The 22,518-nt window shown below is 38.3% G+C and overlaps 1 protein-coding gene across 1 annotated transcript; it reads left to right on the top strand.

The window, feature by feature from the left end:
- The first annotated feature begins 4 nt into the window (after nucleotides 1-4).
- Nucleotides 5-16,068, top strand: LOC124615275 (actin-related protein 2/3 complex subunit 5-B). The gene is made up of 3 exons (XM_047143029.1): nucleotides 5-257; nucleotides 3,497-3,569; nucleotides 14,944-16,068. Exons 1-3 carry the CDS (start codon nucleotides 112-114, stop codon nucleotides 15,181-15,183), a joined length of 459 nt encoding a protein of 152 aa, XP_046998985.1. The 5' UTR covers nucleotides 5-111; the 3' UTR covers nucleotides 15,184-16,068.
- Nucleotides 16,069-22,518: the final 6,450 nt, after the last annotated feature.

The raw sequence follows: 22,518 nt of genomic DNA, 5'->3' as shown, positions 1-22,518 counted from the left end.
GGCGTGGTTTTCAGATCTCTGGTTGCGTGGAGTGTTGTTGTTGATGTCATGATTAATGTTTGATTGATGGAAGATTATATGTAATATTGCTACAATTGTAATCGAGAAGTAATGGCGAAAAATACATCAAGTTCTGCGTTCCGGAAGATAGATGTTGATCAGTATAACGAGGATAATTATAGAGAGGAAGAGCAAGTTGAGTTACAGTCGACGCCCATCGGTCCGGATGAAGCAGAAGTCGGTGGCCTCATGAATCAGTATCCTTTTCAATAAAAACGACCACTATAATCCAATAGATTGTTAATTTATATAATTTTGTCTTTGCCGTGAAGTGGAAAATTTACCAGTTGTAGCGAAACGGTCACGATGCCCCAATCTTAATTAGGGGGATCGATGTAATCAGATTGGTAGTAGTGCTGCATTTGCATTTACAAAAGTGTTGGATTCATTACCATACTGAAACCTCGTGAAGAAAATTATTTCATATAATGTAGCCAGATATGTCTGTAAATGGTGGGTTACTTGACAGGCTGGATGAAACTTATTTCGACTTCAAGTTTATCACATTTTTCTGCGTAGAGACAAGGAAATAATGTAAATTGTAGTATTTTTCGACAGAGATGTAATTTCAAAGTAGCATACATGACCGGAAAATGTTTCTGAGTAGCCAGCCACAGTTATGACAGCGTTTAGATTTGGTGTAAAAATTGGCAACTGACAATAAATTTTGTTATGTTTTAATGTCTTTAATTTTCCATCAGTAAGTAATAACTTATGTAACATGTATTCAAAGAAAAATTAGACAAGTTGTCACCTGCGTCTATATTAGAGATATAGAACTGATAATCACTTGATAAAGATAACTGACACCTCACAAAAAGGTATGGTACTTCATTCATGAATTTTGGAGGAAGAGCTTAGAAATGCAGTGGAGCCTACAGTCCCTTACTGCTTTCATACAGACCATTAAAACTAGACAAAAATAATAATTGTTGCAGGGGAAGGCTTACTGAACAGAGATTCTTCCTGCAATCTCCTGTTAACAGAACAGAAAGAACAATTTCATATATTTTGACTCAATAGAAGGCACCAACCAAAATACACATTTTAATGACTCTCAGAGTTAATTGGTGATTCATGATAGGAAACAATTTCTAATAGGCCTACCTACCGAAAGTTCTGAAGGGAAAGATTTACCGACTTATTCAACTGTGGCCACTTTTGTAGTTGAAATGTTTGCTCTTTTTAATAGAAATTCTTGCAGCTTGAGTATTTTACATCTGAATATGTATGATACTCCTTAGAGTAGCTTATCAGTAGGAGAAACATTTTGTAATTGTATTTAAGTGCCATGTGAAACCAGGAAATTGAAGTTTAAGTCATTCCATGTCTTGTGGTCAAAAATTTGGACACCATCCCCAACATACCACAAGAGAGTTTATTTGTATTTTGTATGTGGATATGTATACGTACTGCAGGTAATTCCACAAATTTTAAGCTCTCAGTAGACAGTAGATGGATTTTAGGAATCCCTAAGTCAAGACTGTTGAAACTTTGAACTAAGGTGAAAAAGTTTTTTGTGATTTTTCGGGTGATGTCATTCATTGAACATTTAAGCCACATCAGATTTCCTTGTGGCACTTTATTTCTTCCACTGACCACTCAGTAGTGATATTTATTTGCTGGAACACTGATTGGCAATTTTTTTTAAAAAAGGAACTAGTTCCGTAAGCATCCTCTCTGGGTAGACGTAACAATTTCCCAGAATGCTCTTTTAAGTGACTGATGCACATTAATAAACAGGCAATTTAAGTCATGGAATTTCTGCTTGTAATCTAGTAGACACCCATCCTGAAATTTTGTAATCCTGGGTAGACAGCGCACTCTGGAGCTTCACAATCTGTGTTAAGCAAACTACCAGTGTTCTTGGGACCCTTGGAAAACTTCCACACCTGTGTCTGAACATGTCTGCCTATCAGAAATTGGTGCTTGGTGGTTGGTTGATTTGGGGAAGGGGACCAAAGAACAAGGTCTTCGGTCCCATTGGATTAGAGAAGGATGGGGAAAGAAATTGGCTGTGCCCTTTCAAAGAAACCATCCTGGCATTTGCCTGAAGTGATTTAGGAAACTCACAGAAAACCTAAATCAGGATGGCCAGGCACAGGTTTGAATCGTCGTCCACCTGAATGCGAGTCTAGTGTACCAACCACTGCTCCACGTTGCTCAGTGGTGAATGGTGATGCGAATACTATTGACTTAAGGATTGTAGTGGAAAAACCCACTATGGACAAATGTGAGTTTGTACTCAAAGATAGCTTAAGCATCAGAAACAAACCATTGCTAAAACAGATGTAGCAACTTTACCAGTTGATTCAAAATAAGCTGAAAAATCTGCATGTAAAACTGTTCTTTGCAATTGTTTTTAAAAATTGCAACCTTTAACTCAGCAGGGTATTATGGGATTGCTCTTGTCATCAAAATACATTTTAAAGCATTAAGCAACAATATTATGAGAAAAATTGTCAGTTATGTTTATTCATTTATGAAATTTTGAGTTGAACCTATCTTGGATAATTTCGGAACCATGCTACTTGAAACATGCTTGAATGAAATTCGGGAGTCTATGCAGCATAATGTTCTGTTCGCTTGAATACTGAATGTTTAACAAAAGAGGTGGTGTTTCTGAGATGTAAGAGTTGAAAATTGATAAACATAAAACAAAAAGAAAAGTCTGGATCAATATTTACCTTCAATTATATCAAGAAAGATCTATTACGGAAAGCTTAATTTTTGCAGAGCTCACAAAGAAAATAATATAGAACAAACTGTCAAAAGCAGAGCTTTTTACAGCAGTTACTTCAGAAAATAAACTTGTCATACATGAACTTTGAATGTCTTTCCCTACGATAAAAGTTCTTGATTACTTTTGAGTGCCCTGGTTGCAGTGAATGCTATATTAAAACTCTACAAGACTTGAGTAGCTTGTACCCTCAAAGATGACAAACCAGCTTGCCAACTCTCACAAATGTAGTGCAACTGTGCAGTGAATGAGATCACCTTCCTAATCACAAAATGTTGACAGCTTTGACGCACAGAGCTCTTACACCAATATTGGAAAGCAATAATTTGTGGAATAACCTAAAAGGCATATCTACGTACAAGATTTGAACAAAAACTGAGGTAGTGAAGTTGGGACCATGAGACCAGTAGGCAACAAATGACCCCTTTGTAACTTTTTCATTCCAGATTTGTAGGCATGTATTATTCTGAATCAATGGGTCACTTGTTGTTGGATCTGTGTAGTTATCTTCTGTGTTTGTTGTTATGTAAATGAAAAATGAAAATTAAGCATCTAAAATGGCTACAGCATTGACTTGTTAAGAGATATGTATAATCAACTGTTGCAATTGTTTTTAAATTGTTTCCACTGTGAGAAAAGTTATTTGTAGATAGACTAACATGGCTGCATTGGGTATTTTTCTTGACAACTTTGTAGAGGACGCTATGTGGATGCATTGAAATTAGTACTAAAGAATGCTCCATTAGGATCTAAAAATCAGCAAGTTAAGGTATGTAGATTACATATATAATATGATTTATATATTTACATTATGTTGGCATGATCAGAGTAGGTCAGGAAATAAATCTTGCATAGCTCCATTATAGTTCTTAATATGAGTGTGGTTTGGAAAGCTCTCAGAATCACCACAAGAGGTCAGTGCTAGCACAACGAGTTGTTCACGTGATGTTCATTTGACTGTTGCCTGTAAACACGTGCCACATCAGTGCTCTTGGAAGAGAGCTGTAGTGGTGGCATGGCTCTGTTGTTGTTCTTGCTTAGTGATTTGCGAATATGGAAAAAATAGAGATTCGAGCAGTAGTAAGTACTTCGGAAAGAAAGGTATGAAAGCAAAGGACATTCATACAGATTTCGAGAATACATGAGGGGGGGGGGGGGGGACTCTGCTCCTTCATGTCCAGCAGTCGCCAAGTGGACAAATGAATTTAAATTTGATCGGAAGAGCTTAGATGATTATCCTCGCAGTGGTCGGCCAATATCTGTCACTACTCCAGAAATCATTGCAAAAGTGCACGAAATCGTGATGGAGGATTCCTGATTGAAATTGTGTGAAATTGCTTATGCTTGCCAGATCTGAAAGGGTACATCACATTTTAAGGAAGAATTAGAAATGAAAAAATTATCTGCAAGATGGTTGCCGCGACTTGTGACACTGGATCAAAAACGCATAAGAATGGACCATCGGAACAATGTTTGGCCTGTTTTAGGAGAAATGAACAAGATTTTTTGTCCTGTTTTGTGGCCACAGATGAAACTTGGGTGCTCTGCTGTATGCTAGAGACAAAACAACAGTCAAAGCTGTGGAAACATGCTGATTCTCCGCCACCAAAGAAAGCCAAGACAATTCCTTCGGCATGAAAGGTTATGGCATCAGTGCTCGGGGAGGTGAAGGGGATTCTGTTTGTAGATTATCTCCCTACTGGGCAAAAAATTACTGGAGAATACTATGCTAACCGTGGACAAATTGTAACAAAAGATATGCGAAAAACGTCAGGTTTAGCAAGGAAGAAATTAATCTTCCATCAAGACAATGCGTGCCTGCACACGTGCCATTGCCATGGAAAAATTACACGAACTATGGTATGAATTGTTGCCAAACCAGTCAGCTACTATTTTTGTGAAAATGATCTGTTCAATGTGGTTTACAAAAATATTTCCTAAGGCTTTTGAAACTGTGGACCCCATTGGTAATCCATCTGTAATCACCTGTCATTTCTGACTGCTAGTGGGCAACACAGCTACTGATTAGAAGATTGGAGAACAGAGTGAAGGGCGGTGGTTTTAAGTTTTCTGTAGCCCTATGTCGGTGTTTGTTTTAACTGTATCATGATGCTTTTAAGTTTACTTGAGTTATGGATGTGAGGCAGTTTCTCAGCTTAATTGAGTGCGATTCCTGAGCATAATTTTCAATTAAAATCTTAATTGTCTGCCACAACCAAAGGTTTTCAAAAGAATGAATGACCAAGTTGGTTGGTATCTTTAAGCACTTTGGGTGAGAAAAAAGTAAAAAATCATGGGGAGGAAAAGTGCATAGTTTAGAAATATTCCACACATGCCAAATACCAATTTTGTGCACCAAGACTCAAAAGATCCAAGGGTCTATGAAGAGTCTGGTGAACTTAGATGCCACAGGAATGATTATTCTTATCTGTTTAGGAGGAACACAGCCATTAGAATCAGAATGAAGATCCATCTATCTGCTCTAGTGTGGGTCAAAGTCATGTTGCTTGGAAAAAGGTCAGCAAGTAAAGCTTGCGTCATCTGTGGTTCCCAAACAAGCTTTGTGAGATTGAGGTCAGGTGATCAATCTGACCACTGATTTGTTCACATTTGAAGCCTAACATGATCAAGTATTATTGTCTTTGACCTGTTGCATCATCATAAGGGTGTTTGTCTGCTATCTTCAAACTCACATTTCAGTGGAGAAATATTTGAATGTTTGTGTGTTCATCACCTCACAAAATGCTCATGCTAACCAGAATGGTTGATTGAGTACAGCTTGATTGCATGTTGTTGTACAGCTACAATGTGGTTGCAACACATTCGTCTTTCATGGGAGAGATTGGTTTTTCCACATAATTGTTTTATTTATTAATTTTTTTATTTTGGAATGATTGTTGAACAGGTAATATTTGTGAGGTATGGGGTGCAATCAATCATCCAGGCATCGTGAATTAAGTTTTCAGTGGTATTCCCAAGTAACTTCAGTACATCTACTGGTAAACCCACTGATTATTCCTGCCATTTTCATGTGAAATTTTTCTCTGATTTTATCTTGATGATATTGGCAGACCTTTAAATTGTAACCTGTCCTATGGTTTAGGAAGAGATTAACTTTTGCAGTTGTGTGATTGTATGGGGAATAGAGGCAATGAACTGCTTAAACTGTACACAGCAGTGTTCAGAATAGAACTTTTACTCCAGAACTGAACCTCAGTTTTACGTGGAGACTCACAGTAGCCAGAAAGTGGAACAGTGGTTTATTGTGTTATACCACACCTCCATTGACTGCAACATAGCACACAACTTTTAGTTTTGCACTTTTAATGTGGCAATATACATTATTATTTTTCGTTTTACATCTTTTGTACTAGATTAAGTGCTCGCTTGAGTAAAATATTTCTTGGTTGCACTGATGAATGATGAAAAATTAAATGAGAAGAGGAGGAGCGCTTGCTATCTCGTTCTGTGACAGTCTTCTAAAGTGGACGCAAATCTAATAGGCAATTTTAAAACTTCCTCCAATGATACAAATTTATTTACCGTGATACGGAAGTTAGACCTCACATTTTGCAGGACTGGCACTGGAATTTGATTAACTTCTTTGTGAATGTGATCATTCCATTCCTGGATAGTGTGTGGTGTGTCACTCCAGGTCATCAAATATTTCAGATGATTCCAAATGAAGAAATTACACGCTGAAATGTCAGAGGTTCTTGGAAGCCAGGAAAAGCCCCCATCCTTGGAAATGGAATGACCAGAAAAGATATTCTGTAGCATGTTAATAGAAAGCTGTGAGGTATGCTATGGGCCCCTGTTTTGTTAGAAGAATGTATTTACATTACAGGAATATCAGCAAGCTGTTGAACAAGTAAATGGTGCAACATGTGAACATAACATTCTGTATTCACAATAACAGCATTATCATGAAAGAAAAAAGGCCTTATGATTCCAAACAGTGGTATGCTGCACCACGCTAGCACTTTGTGATCATACTCACTGTAAAGTGGTGTTTGATGAAGTATTGCAGGATTTTCATGTGACCAGTATCTAAAGTTTAGTTTGTTAACACAGCCTGCCATAAAAATTGACATCATCACTCATGATCAAATTGTTGAAAAGGCCTGGTGATCAAATTGTTGAAAAGGCCTGGGTTGTAATTCCAACAATTTCCAGCAAAAACATAGTCTGTTTAGGATGTCATCCACAATCAGTTTTTGCGCTACTTGTATTTCGTATGGGTGGTACTGCAGTTCCTTATGCAATATTCGCCATATACTGTGATACAATATTTGATGCTTGCATGTGGAATGTCTGACACTTTGGCTGCAGGCTTCTTCCACTCTTGCAACATTCTCTGTGTGCACATGTGTTTTGTACTGCCACTCCTCTTTCGCACTGTACCATCCATTTCATCAAAGTTTTGTATGCACACTTTGATACTCTGTGCAGACGGTACTGGGGTGGGATGCACGAGATTTTAATGAGCACAAAATACTTTCTGCGCAGCCACATAGTTGTCATGGTTTTTGTAAAATGTCTTCATGGCAATAGCGTGTTGTTCATCAGTCCATGATGTCGTCTGGACTGAAAATTTATATCAGGGTCAATGGCAAAGGTTTGTTATCCAAACAGCACTACTCTTGTTTGCTGATTCCTAACATAACACGCTATTTCTGGATTGCCATATCACCTGTTTCACTGCCACACGTGTTAAGAGCTTGCTAGATTTAAGGTATATGTGGTGAGTTTTATCATATTTGTGTAGGATACTTCATTTAAAAAGTCATTCTGAAATTTTTGTTTCTAATACAGCATTGTAAAAGCAGACTGTCAGCCTGCAAAACCGTTGAAGGCAATATATTATAACAGGAAATATTTCATACCTAAACCTATAATCAAAGTTGCATTTTCCTTATACAGCGGGCTGCTCTTAGCCTTCTCCTGCAGCATTGGAGTTTAGAAAAGTCTCACAGTAACACCTGGCTGTTGTAAAAGTAGTCCTACCCTAACTGAGCTGCTGCATTGACAACATGGTTACTGTCAGGACATCCCTTAGAATTAGCTCTGTTTGTGAACTCATTCTGATACAATTCAGTTTAATTACTGAACAGTCCCATTCACGGTCTGTTCTCCATAACTTTTACAAATTTTACAGAAGTGTGGACTACCTGCAGCAGACGAATAACCCTTCCACTTTTTGTGAAGATCCTATGCAGTATTCATTTGTGTAGTTTTATGAATGCATCCAAAAACCAGCATGATAGTGAATCCATCTTGGCTGGGTTATCATGTCACCTCACGGGCATTGACAGGACAGTGATCACATTACTGAAGCCTGAGCTGCAAAGTCCTACTCTGTGCCAAAGAGTAGGTACCTTTTTAGTCTGGGACAGCAGGACCCTAAGCAGTGGGAATTATGCAATGTAGCTATTGCCACGGTAGTATAATGCTAATTTGGAGAGCTTCTGATTGGAGGGAATGTCATGAGGGCTGATGGCTATGAAGTGGAACAGACTTTCCCAAACCAGTGACCATACTGACATCTGATTTGATAGAGGGAAAAAAAATGTTTTAATGCAGAGAACGGTAATTTAATATTACTTCCATCTTGTCCAATGCCATGGGACACTAGTCAGGTATGAATAAATGTAGTCTTGCAATTCATGCAATTCTTGTTATGTGCCAGAAATTGTGGAGAATACTTTACAACAGAAAAGCCACTGATCTTCATAGAACATATGATGAATAGGGAAAGATGAGGAATTGATCTCTACTCATCAAAATGTTGGACACTAATTCATCACTTGCTGTTCAGACCTGCGAAAAACTTGGGGAAATGCTAGTGACCACCATTTGTCATTATATGCTTAATTAGTATAGTTCTTGTTCTAATCTTTAAGATATCATGTTACATCCCGTATCTAATCCAATTGTGTGGCCAAGGGGAAGGACACCAACCTCCTCAGCCCACACACCCATTGCACTGATGGTAACCATACCACTGGTGCAGCTTGAGATGCCTTGTTTCCTCCAAACATCACCAGAGAGGAGGACACCTGCCAAGGTGCCATCTTATTATAACGAAGCAGATTAGTAAGGTGCCATCTTATTATAACGAAGCAGATTAGTGGCCTCACAGTAACTGGGTTGAAAGAGCCATAGACTGCATGTCACAGAGCAACATGAACACTTCCTCTTTCAGAAAGAATCATGAAAAAAACTTCCACAGGAAACAAAGCCTCCAATGGGACAAAAGAAAAAAATCAAAAGCAAAACCCAGTCTGGCCACTTAACATGGGGTTAAGCTTACAAACACACTTTCCCCACCACTGCTTTCCCAAAATCTGATTTGACATTCCTGCAATTGAATTATAACGAAAACAACTGCTGCCTGACTAATCTTAGGCAACTGAAAGACACTTACCGTGATGTATGTGTGGCACAACAGGTGACAAGGGTTTTTAGAAGATTAACACCGTGTTATCTATCAAGTCTATTGTAAAACCTGCACTGATGCTAAAAGGTCACCTATAAGTGCCTGCAGACTAATATGATCAGATACATTAAGCAAGCAGATGCCCCTAAACGGCACACCAGGCACAGGAAGCAGCCTATATTCATGTGTCCATTGGGGCAACAATATGCAACACGTTTCTCCAGGCAGAGAAAGAACATGCCATAAGATAGTGAAGATAATGGAACATTTGCCTCCCACCTTTCTGTTGCTGGAGTTCTTCATAACTCAGAATCTTCTGTGATGCATTATAAACACATCCAGTGGAGCCCAATTAATTGAGCAAGTAACTGTGTAAAGTTTGAACTTTTCCAACTGCCCCAATAAACTTTAGTATAGCTCACAGTATATACATAATTAACTATAGCTTGTACAATCTGTAGCTGGTGCCTTTCCCTCTTGATCTTGTGGATCATCCACAGTGGCCTCTGTGATTGTTGCCACATTCCAATCATTATCTACCTCTCGAACTACTGACCAACAGAATACTTACTGTGTTTGTTACTTAGAAAATCCAACTGGCAAGCCTTCAGCTGAAGCAAAATATTTGAAACCAGTCAACAGAAGGAAATTGATGGAGTGATACAGGAAACTATTAAGAAAATTTTACATGCTACACAAACAAAACTCTGCATTTTTAAGGCCCTACACTGAAAACATCTGTACCATGTTGGTTAAAGGGAATAGTTGCAGCTATCAGAGAGCATAGACAAGTGCTCCAACAACACACATTCCACACTTTCATTGACAGTTTAATTGCATTTAAAAGGTGTAGTATTTGACAACAAAAAGGGAGGAGGAGAAGTGCTAGGAACTATAAGAGTTCACTATCCATCCTCCCAGTTATGGAAGTTCTGCTGCATTTGCAGCCATCATCTGTCTCCAACAGCTTCAGGAAATATTATCAGCAGCAACATTGGCAATGACCTGTTGGTCAGTGCAGTAAGCTATGTCGAACTACCCACATCCAGCAATTACTACCTTCTTTCCTGACTTGTAAACACTTTGCAGAGGGAGCAACTTATGATTATCTACACAATGTCAAGAGCCATGCAATATTCTCATTCAGTGAATGGTAGTTCCACCATTATTTAGCAGTATTCCAAGATACAGCTTCTCTACCTGACAATATTCACAATCATGCGTGATTTTTTGTCATATTTGGCAAGAAGGAGAATTTTCCTTCCCATAATGGGAGAGTATTATCATCCATATCCCGAGACCACAAAAAAGATCCACATATTTTAGATAACAATAGACCAGTCTGTTTAATGAATGGATTGTGTAAATTGTTTGAAAGGGTGATCCCCTGGAAGTCAGGGGACATCTCCCAGCTTCAGAGCGGTTATTGAAGAATTCAGAACCATCACAGGGTGTCTGATATGATTGGAATTCACAGTTGAAATGCTTTCCTGCATGCCTGACACCTGTTCTTTAATTTACAAAACACTTTTGATACCATCTTCTTTCATCATATCCTGTTTGCACTGCACAGGTGGTGTTTCTGGGATTGCATACTGTTATACAGCATGTGTTATCCTTCCACTTGTTTCAGGTACAGTTAAATATGACCCTCAGCAACCATATGCAGACGAGAACAGATTCCTTTAGGGGTCAGTTTTAAATGTCACCCTATTGACCACAACAATTAATGATATAAGAATTGCCATGGAATCTACAATTTCACAATAACTGTATTAATTTTGTTTTTATTTTTATTTTTTACAGGTTCAGGTATGTGTTTTAACTTACAGAGCTTTATCTAGGTAACCATTTACTTGAACAATCGAAAATCCAGGATGGAATGTAACAATATCCGAGAAGGAAAGTGGCTACTCACCATATAGCAGAGATGCTGAGTCGCGATAGGCACAGTAAAAAGATTCACATACTCGTAGCTTTTGGCCATTAAGGCCTTTGTCAGCAGTAGACACACACACACACACACACACACACACACGCACACGCACACACACTCTCACTCTCATACAAACGCAACTTGTACACACGGCTGCAGTCTAAGAGAGCTGAAACTACACTGCGAGCAGCAGCACCAGTGCATGATGGGAGTGGTGACTGGGTGGTGGTAAGGAGGAGGCTGGGGAGGGGAGGGGGAGGGATAGTATGGTGGGAGTGGCAGACAGTGAAGTGTTGCAGTTTAGACGAAGGGTAAGAGAGAAGGTGCGGAGGGGGGAGGGGGTAAGTAGCGGAAATGAGAGAAATAAAAATAATAATAAAAGAATAAAAATAAATTAAAAGACTGGGTGTGGCAATGAAATGAACAGCTATGTAGTGCTGGAATGGGAACAGGGAGGGGGCTAGATGGGTGAGGACAGTGACTAACGAAGGTTGAGGCCAGGAGGGTTACGGGAACATAGGATGTATTGCAGGGAAAGTTCCCACCTGCGCAATTCAGAAAAGCTGGTGTTGGTGGGAAGGATCCATATGGCACATACCAACTGATACAAAATGTCAGACAGACATCAAAGTTAAATTTGAAATCAAAATGAAAAAGTTTCAGCATGGCAACATCTTCTATTCTGTAGAAGAATTATCCAGTTACATTATATTTTTGTAATGTGTAGTTGGTGATTACTAATTCACATTGGGTGGAGGGGTGACCCTTGTCAGCATGTATCCATACCTATTTATGAGTGTGTTATATGAATGTAAAATAACTCGTCCCATATCATTATGGTTAGCCTTATAAATGATCCACGGAGCATAAAACTAAGTTCACAACTGAGAAAACTGTTGATTTCTGCAAGGAGTAGTCACATGAAAATGAGACACATGCAAAAAAGTAAGTAAACTGCTCATTATTTAAAAAATAATCACCATAACTATTGATATACTATTCCCACTCTTAGACAAGATGGTCAGTTGCTTCATGGAAAAATGTTTGTGGTTGCCTGTGGAACCGTGTGTACCTTTCATCCAAAGAAAATCAGCAGCCACAAAAGTCTTTCTTCAGCATTCCAAAAATATGGAAGTCACATGGAAAGAGATCGGGTCTCTATGGAGGATGTGTAAGGGCTTCCCAACAAAAATTCTACAGCTTACTCAAAGTAACCTTGGCAGCATGTGGGTGGGTGTCTTATAAAAATGCACTGACTATTTTTCTCATATCTGTGTGTGAGGGGAGGGAGTCTTATTTGCATTTTTGTTTTAAGAAAAAGCTCTATTTTTATTTTAGTGATTGTTAAAAAGAATGTATTGGTTTTCATCGTATAGTATTGCATGTAAACTGATGTTTCATTATACTACAGCACTCTGGCAAAAGAATGGTCCAAGTACTAAAATATTATTTGTCAAGAAATTAAGATTAACTTGGTACTTACCATTTGATTGAAGACACTGTAATCATTGTGCAATTATGCTCACTGCCATTGTCACTACATTCATGCTCAGTGATACGGGAGCAGACTTGTGTTTGGGAGGAGCTCTATTCACAGCGTTGTCAATGCATTCTGAGTAATGTTTCAACCTTTTTTCCTCCCAATTTTAGTCATAGTTGAAAGGTGCAATGATCTATGCTTCCTTCATTATTTGTGGAAAGCTGAACTAATCGTGAATCACCTAACAAGCTCAGCTGGTTAAAAAACAATATACAGGGAATTACAAAAGGTACTCCAATGTTATGATAACTTTATTTATCTCAACATGTTTACTTAGGTAAAAAAAAGTAAAGTTTGGGTTGTCTGGTGCATCAACTAAAAAAAATTTTTTCTGGTTCTTTAATAAAGTTAGTGTGCTCTTCTTGCAGCATGTACATCATCTAGTTGATATTCCAACTTTGTCCAAGCCCATTCTAACATATGAAGTCATGTTTCAGTAGCTGCCATTATTCTTGCCTTCAAATGAGCAACACTGTGCATGGGTGTGCAGTACATTAGGTCCTTTGACATGGTGAAGATGCTTTCGGAGCACCCAGTGTACTATTGTATGAAGGACTTGCAGTTCTTTTAATGCCTTGCAAACAGATTTCTGTGGTGAACACAGGAAAGCCTTGTCAAATTCTGTTCTATGTTCCTCACTTCTTGTTGGCCTGCCTAAATGGTGCGTCAGATCCAGACTTCCTGTTTCCAAGAATTTCACATGCCATTTTCTTTAGGACAGCCAAGGGGATGTTGGTTTCCTGTATCATATTTTGAAATTCTTCTGAACTTGGGTGTCTGACTTCATTTCAATAAACCAAGCCACAAACTGTGTCTTATATCGTGTGGACCCCATTCTTTGATTCATTTATGCAACAACAAAGAAAAAACTTTTATCAGTTATGTTGCTCTTGTTTCTTGGAAAGGCAAACATTTATTCATTATCTTACACATAAACAAAAAGTTTTTGTTGATACATCAGACAGTCTTGATCTTTTTTTCGTTAATTTAATTACAAGTTTATATTTAAAAACAAAGATGATGTGACTTACCATACGAAAGCGCTGGCAGGTCGATAGAAACACAAACAAACACATACATACACACAAAATTCAAGCTTTCGCAACAAACTGTTGCCTCATCAGGAAAGAGGGAAGGAGAGGGAAAGATGAAAGTATGTGGGTTTTAAGGGAGAGGGTAAGGAGTCATTCCAATCCGGGGAGCGGAAAGACTTACCTTAGGGGGAAAAAAGGACAGGTATACACTCACACGCACACGCACACATATCCATCCACACATATACAGACACAAGCAGACTTACCTTAGGGGGAAAAAAGGACAGGTATACACTCGCGCGCACACGCACACATATCCGTCCGCACATACACAGACACAAGCAGACAAAAATGTCTGCTTGTGTCTGTATATGTGTGGATGGATATGTGTGCGTGTGCGCGCGAGTGTATACCTGTCCTTTTTTCCCCCTAAGGTAAGTCTTTCCGCTCCCCGGATTGGAATGACTCCTTACCCTCTCCCTTAAAACCCACATACTTTCATCTTTCCCTCTCCTTCCCTCTTTCCTGATGAGGCAACAGTTTGTTGCGAAAGCTTGAATTTTGTGTGTATGTATGTGTTTGTTTGTGTTTCTATCGACCTGCCAGCGCTTTCGTATGGTAAGTCACATCATCTTTGTTTTTAAATATAAACTTGTAATTACATGTGTGCTTGTGTCTGTATATGTGTGGATGGATATGTGTGTGTGTGCGCGCGCGAGTGTATACCTGTCCTTTTTTCCCCCTAAGGTAAGTCTTTCCGCTCCCCGGATTGGAATGACTCCTTACCCTCTCCCTTAAAACCCACATACTTTCATCTTTCCCTCTCCTTCCCTCTTTCCTGATGAGGCAACAGTTTGTTGCGAAAGCTTGAATTTTGTGTGTATGAATGTGTATCTATCGACCTGCCAGCGCTTTCGTATGGTAAGTCACATCATCTTTGTTTTTAAATATATTTTTCCCGCGTGGAATGTTTCCCTATATTATTCATATCATTAATTACAAGTTTAGTTATACAGCATTGAAGTTGTAAAGTACCTTTAGGGACTACCTGTATTTTCCCCTCCTCTCTGTAAAAGGAAAGGCAAACTTTGCAAAATCCAAAATAGACTGTAACTTTCATACATGTCTCCATCTGTCCTTCCTTTTCTGAATTTTCTGGTGTATTAGCGATTACAAGTTATTGTTATTTTACAGGACAATGCATTAAATTTGACATTGAGGGTATTATTGTCCATCAAGTCATCTCAAATAGAAGAAGCAGTTGCAGCCCTTGACAGAGACCTTATTGATGTCCTTATGAAGTACGTCTACAGAGGCTTCGAGATGCCATCAGAAGGGAGCAGTGGTCACTTACTGCTTTGGCATGAAAAGGCGTACGCTGTTGGAGGTGTTGGAAGCATTATGAGGGTGCTGTCTGACACAAAGAGAGCATAAATATGTTTCACGTGTATAGTTTTTGTGCATTGTTAAGAAACAAGGAGACTTGCAGTCTAACAAAGCTCAGTGTGAATGTGAATACAGTCTACAATGTGTAAAATTATTGATCATATTCAGTGATTATGTTTTAATATTTTGTGTTTGTTGTTGGAAACTACGTAATTATTTTGGAGAGTATAATTTGTTCAAGCTTTGTATCACTGCTGAAAAATGCTGTCTGATTATTGCATCAGTGTTTGTACAATTCACTTTGACAGAAAATCTACACCTACATAGTTTACTAGGAAATGCACATTTGTGTTTCAATATAGAAATTATCATATAGAAGAGAAAAAACAAACTTTCATAGAGAAAAGTGATCAGTATTAGGCCATTAGATGCCACGACAATGGGCATCGCGTATGCATGCTTTTTAATTAATATATTTTCATGTCGGATATGAGATAACTGGAACAACTATGACATAGTTTCCATCCTTTTTTTTAAAGGACTGTGTGAAACACTATCCTTGTGAGTATTGTTTTTGAAACATTCACAGTTAACTTATTAGTAAAGTAAAATAAAAGCTTTGGTAAAGATGTGTTTCTAGATAACTTGTGCTTATGGATTCTCTGTTGACAGTTTTGTGTGGATATTTGATGAACATTGTGTAAAATCTGGGTTCCAGTATATGATTTATTCAGAGTGATTCATTCTGTTTAGTTTAATGCAAGGAACTCAAATACATACAGAAAATTATAATTTTCCACTTTCTAAACATTTTGCTGTGAATCTGGATGGATATAATTCATGTGATTTGTGTATATGATTCTATGGTTCAATGAATATTCTGTATGGATGTACTATTTGTGTCTTTCAAGTAAAAACATTTATTGATGATAATACTGTGGAATATCCACATTTTTGTGCTTTTCATTTATAAATATAAAGTTATTATACCAAGCAGCAATGAAAGAATCACTTTGCTGTAATGGTAATATACAATAAAAGCTGACTTTACTGCAACATCAGAGATAATCAATAATGGAATGTTATCATTTTAATAACTGATGACAGGGACTTTTTTTGTTTTGTTAGTCTATATATAAAGTGACATAGGGTTGAAAATGGTGGTTCTCAGTAAATTGTGCTGTACCATAGCAATATCAGTTGCCTTGTAAGACAACTAATACAGATATGATAATACATTGCAACCTAAGAGAATATGCACAATCTGTGAGGAGTAAGAAAACTAACAGAAATACAGGAAAAGCGGAATAACAACAACTGTTACACTATATCAGTGAAACTGGAGGAGGCCATAGGAGGGTAAGAAGAGATAAAAACCAGATACTTCAACATGTTGTTGCACTTCTGTTAGGTGCCACTTCATGTCTTTGTGATAACATGTACATTTTATTCCACACCCAGTTGTATTTTCTAAGAGTGTTGTAACAAAGAGTAGACTTAGGATGAATAAAATACAAATGCATCAGTACAGTAATAGACAAACCTTAGATAGAACACAATGGTATCATAAAAGTAAGTGCCTACTGTGTGGAGAAAAAAAATTGAGGGTTTAATAGGTACCGGAACAAGAAGTTGAACATTGTGACCATAACACAGAAGCAAGATAGAAGCACACATGTTGACTGATGAATACTTCCTCTACACAGAATTAGTATTTCTCTGCTAAGTAAGAAACATCAGTTGATGTTCTGTGTGGACAGAGCTACTGTCATACAATACATGTTTGACTCAATGTAGGCTGACAATATGCCCAGGTATAATTCACAAGTACTCGCACAACTGAAAAAGCAGCTTCACTGCATTGTTACTACTTGTATCCCACCCCATTACTGAAGCATTTGGCCAATTGTGATTTATAACAGTGTAGTCATACTATGATTTGTTCAGCTTATGACCAAACAATAAAGATTTTTGTTTTCTGTTGTTTCCTTAATCATTATTACGTAAATACAGGGATAATTCCATCTCAGGACTACAGCAAATCCCTTGGTCGTCCTACATCCAATTGGAGATAATATTACATTAATAATGACCTTAATGTCAGTGGGATATTAAAATAGCTCAGCTGTGATAAAAGTGCTTTATTAACACACATCATGTTTAATGCAATTTGTGCAACAGTAACATGTTTGCTTTGTAAGAAGAATTGAAATACATAAATATGTTTTTCAGTATACAGGGTGTATCAAAAAGAATCATCCAATTTTAAAAAAATCATAACTATTATGTTATTTGAGATATGTGTGTAAAAAATATGCTGTTGGAAAGAGCAAACTCTTTGAGTTTTACATGGTTCCCACTAGGTAGCAGCAGTGTGGGCCCACTTCAGTTCTAGTAAAAATGGTGTCAGGACAACAGAAAGCATTTTATGTTCTACGTTTTTCGCAGTGCGGGTCAGTAATAATTGTTCAGAGTGACTTTCATACTAGGTATGGTATGGATCCTCCTACAGCACAGAGCATTAGACGATGGTATGAACAATTCCGAGAAACTGGTTGTTTGTGTAAAGGCAATCCCTGAGAATCTGACACAGATGTCGAACGCATCCACCAAAGTTTCACAAGGAGTCCACAGAAATCCGTTCATCGTGCAGTTTGACAGCTCAACATAGCCCCAGTGTCCATCTGGCATGTGTTTTGTCGATGTTTATACATGAAACCATACAAAATTCAGCTATTGCAAGCTCTTCATGAAGGTGACAAACAACATGTGGAGTTCTGTAATTTCTTCTTGCCAAGATGGAGGATGACAGTTTTCTTCCATGCTTAGTGTTTAGCGATGAGGCAACATTCCATTTAAATGGAAAGGTGAACTGCCATAATGTGAGAATATGGAGTACTGAACAACCACATGAAATTGTACAACATGAGAGGGACTCTCCAAAATTTAATGTGTTTATGCAGTTTCATGGCGAAAGGTGTACTGTCCATTGTTCATTGCCAAGAACACTGTTACAGGAAGCACATATCTTGATTTGCTTGAGAAATATCTTTTCCCACAGTTTGAGACTGATTTGAACGAATTCATTTACCAATAGGGGGGCCACACTGGCATCTGGAAGTGCGGGAATTTTTAAATCCAAGGATTACTGAATGATGGACCGATCACACTGGACCAAATGTTTCAGCCTTGCAGTACTGGCCTCCAAGGTGACTGGGTCCGGCTACGTGTGATTATTTCATGTGGGGTTTATAAAAGACTCTGTTTATATGCCTCTGTTACCAACAACAGTGAATGGACTGAGACATTGCATAAAAGCAGCTGTAGAAGCTGTAACTCAAGACATGCTCACTGCAGTGTGGGAACAATTTGAATACCGCATTGACATATGCCTTGTATCTCAAGAGGGGCATATTGAAAACCTATGAAAAGGTATTTGGGGGGGGGGGGGGGGGGAAGGGAGAGTTTCCCATTCTCCAAGAACAAAATTCATGCTGTAATTTTCAAGAAATTCAGCAACTGTTACACTCACTGTTGATGTCTGTTTCAGTTCCCCCAACACGTCTTCTCTCCTGATCACCGTACTGCTTCATTCTCTGATAATCCTTGCCATACCTTTGTGTCTGGCTTATTCTCAACTGCCTGTGTAATACAAATATGAAGTTCCCCAAATTTGAGAAATGTAACAATGTGTGAAATATTACAACTTTCACATCAGTGCAGAAGAGAGACACTAGTAAATGTATTTGAAAATGGATTACCCCTCTATAGATCATGTTACACATGTACTGTGTCATGTCTTAATGCAGCAGATAATATACTTCTTGCAAGGTTAATTGCTTACTGCATTTGATCTTATGGTTCATTTCAGAAATTTACATCTACACCTATACTCTGCAAGCCATCTTATGATGTTTGGTGAAAGATACTTTAAGTTTCCTTGTCTTTTCCACTCTGCTGTCTCCCATTCATTAACAATGTGCTGGAAGGAACCACTGTTGGCAGGGTAGAATGACTCTCATTAAGGCTCTGCGTGTGTTCCAATTTTAGCCACAGTGCTCATTATGCAAGGTATTTGTAAAATGAAGTAATGTGTTCTGAATTTTCCAGGAAACTGCATAACAGATTTCAACAGTACACATTCTCCAATATACACTGGTCTTTTGAAATATCTGTCACTGGAGACTGATTAGCATCTTTGTACCACTTTCACACTTCCTAAACAAACTCACAACAAAACCCACTTCTCATTTTTGAATCCTCTCAACATTCTTTATAAATCCTGACCTTTAACCGTAGCAATATCAACATGGACTATGGGGGAGGGGGGGGGGGGGTGTTACTTTATGCCAAAAAAATCATTAACTGTTAACTTTTATGAACTTCAGTTTTAAATAGTTATTGGTGTATAAGTAGGGTCCAGAACCTGAAAATAACTTTAAGCAAAATCTTACCTAAACCAGCGCATTTTCTGTAATGTTTACACCTCTGAGGGGTACTATGTGACTACAACAACAATTTTTTTTTTTAAATATAGATTTTGTTAATTGCCATTGAGTTTTTCACAACATGCCTTTTAAATATCCATAAATGTGTAAGAAGAGTCCTCAACTTGAAAATGTGCATATGACATTTGTTGCAAAAAGTCACATTCACTTAAATTTTTGGGTTACTTTTTACAATTGTGCAGTCTGGTACAAGAAATCATTAAAAACAATTTTTTTTTTGGAAATTTTGAAGTTGTTGTTGTTGTTGTTGTTGTGGTGGTGGTGGTGGCGGCGGCGGCGGTGGTGGTGGTGGTGGTCTTCAGTCCAGAGACTGATTTGATGCAGCTCTCCATACTACTCTATCCTGTGCAAGCTTCATCATCTCCCAGTACATACTGCAACCTACATCCTTCTGAATCTGCTTAGTATATTCTTGGTCTCCCTCTACAATTTTTACCCTCCACACTGCCCTCCAATACTACATTGGTGATCCCTTGATGCCTCAGAACATGTTATACCAACCGATCCCTTCTTCTAGTCAAGTTGTGCCACAAAGTTCTCTTCTCCCCAATTCTAGTCATTACCTCCTCATTAGTTATGTGATCTACCCATCTAATCTTCAGCATTCTTCTGTAGCACCAAATTTCGAAAGCTTCTATTCTCTTCTTGTCCAAACTATTTATCATCCATGTTTCACTTCCACACATGGCTACACTCCATACAAATACTTTCAGAAATGACTTCCTAACACTTAAATATATACTCGATGTTAACAATGTTCTTTACTTCAGAAATGCTTTCCTTGCCATTGCCGGTCTACATTTTATACCCTCTCTACTTCGACCATCATCAGTTATTTTGCTCCCCAAATCGCAAAACTCCTATACTACTACAGATTGAACAACATTGGGGACATCTGATAGTGCTCAGAGCCATTTGAACACTGGGGATAGGCTACAACCCTGCCTTACTCCCTTCTCAACCACTGCTTCCCTTTCGTGACCCTTGACTCTTGTAACTGCTGTCTGGTTTCTGTACAAATCGTAAGTAGCCTTTCACTCTCCGTATTTTACACCTTCCACCTTCAGAATTTGAATGGGAGTATTCCAGTCAACATTGTCAAAAGCTTTCTCTAAGTCTACAAATGCTAGAAACGTAGGTTTGCCTTTCCTTAATCTATCTTCTAAGATAAGTTGTAGGGTCAGTATTGCCTCACGTGTTCCAGTATTTTTACAGAATCCAAACTGACCTTCCCCGAGGTCAGCTTCTACCAGTTTTTCCATTCATCTGTAAAGAATTTGTGTTAGTATTTTGCAGCAGTGACATATTAAACTGATAGTTCGGTAATTTTCACATCTGTCAACACCTGCTTTCTTTGGGATTGGAATTATTATATTCTTCTTGAAGTCTGAGGGTATTTCGCCTGTCTCATACATTTTGCTCACCACATGGTAGAGTTTTTTCAGGACTGGCTCTCCCAAGGCTGTCAGTAGTTCTAATGGAATGTTGTCTACTCCCGGGCCTTGTTTCGACTCAGGTCTTTCAGCTCTGTCAAACTCTTCACGCACTATCGTATCTCCCATTTCATCTTCATCTACATCCTCCTCCATTTCCATTATATTGTCCTCAAGTACATCGCCCTTGTATAGACCTTCTATATACTCCTTCCACCTTTATGCTTTCCCTTCTTTGCTTAGAACTGGGTTTCCATCTGAGCTCTTGAAATTCATGCAAGTGGTTCTCTTTTCTCCAAAGGTCTCTTTTATTTTCCTGTAGGCAGTATCTGTCTTACCCCTAGTGAGATCACCCCCTACAGCCTTACATTTGTCCTCTAGCCCTGCTTAGCCATTTTGCACTTCCTGTCGATCTCATTTTTGAGACGTTTGTATTCCTTTTTGCCTGCTTCATTTATTGCATTTTTATATTTTCTCCGTTCATGAATTAAGTTCAATATTTCTTCTGTTACCCAAGGATTTTTACTAGCTCTCGTCTTTTTTCCTACTTGATCCTCTGCTGCCTTCACTCCTTCATCCCTCATTCTTCTTCTGCTGCATTTCTTTCCCCCATTTCTGTCGATCATTCACTTATGCTCTCCCTGAAACACTATACAACCTCTGGTTTAGTCAGTTTATCCAGGTCCCATCTTCTTAAATTCCCACCTTTTTGCAGTTTCTTCAGTTTTAATCTACAGTTCATAACCAATAGATTGTGGTCAGAGTCCACATCTGCCCCTGGAAATGTCTCACAATTTAAAACCTGGTTCCTAAATCTCTGTTTTACCGTTATATAATCTATCTGGCTCCTTCCAGTATCTCCGGGCTTCTTCCATGTATACAACCTTCTTTTATGACCCTTGAACCAAGTGTTAGCTGTGATTAAGTTATTCTCTGTGCAAAATTCTACCAGGTGGTTTCCTCTTTCATTTCTTACTCCCAATCCATATTCACCTACTACATATCCTTCTCTTCCTTTTCCTACTGTCAAATTCCAGTCACCCATGACTATTAAATTTTCGTCTCCCTTCACTATTTGAATAATTTCTTTTATGTCACCATCATTTCATCAATCTGTTCATCATCTAGAGATGTTAGTTGGCATATAAACTTGTACTACTGTAGTGGGTATAAGCTTCGTGTCTATCTTGGCCACAATAATGCATTCATTATGCTGTTTGTAGTAGCTTACCTGCACTCCTATTTTTTTATTCATTATTAAACGTACTCCTGCATTTCCTCTATTTGATTTTGTATTTATAACCCTGTATTCACCTGAACAGAAGTCTTGTTCCTCCTGCCACCGAACTTCACTAATTCCCACTATATCTAACATTATCCTATCCATTTCCCTTTTTAAATTTTCTAACCTACCTGCTGGATTAAGAGATCTGACATTCCAC

The sequence above is a fragment of the Schistocerca americana genome, chromosome 5, assembly GCF_021461395.2.
Source record: "Schistocerca americana isolate TAMUIC-IGC-003095 chromosome 5, iqSchAmer2.1, whole genome shotgun sequence".
Taxonomy (NCBI): domain Eukaryota; kingdom Metazoa; phylum Arthropoda; class Insecta; order Orthoptera; family Acrididae; genus Schistocerca; species Schistocerca americana.
Note: the sequence above shows the minus strand (reverse complement) of the source record. Positions and strands in the feature narration are given on the sequence as shown.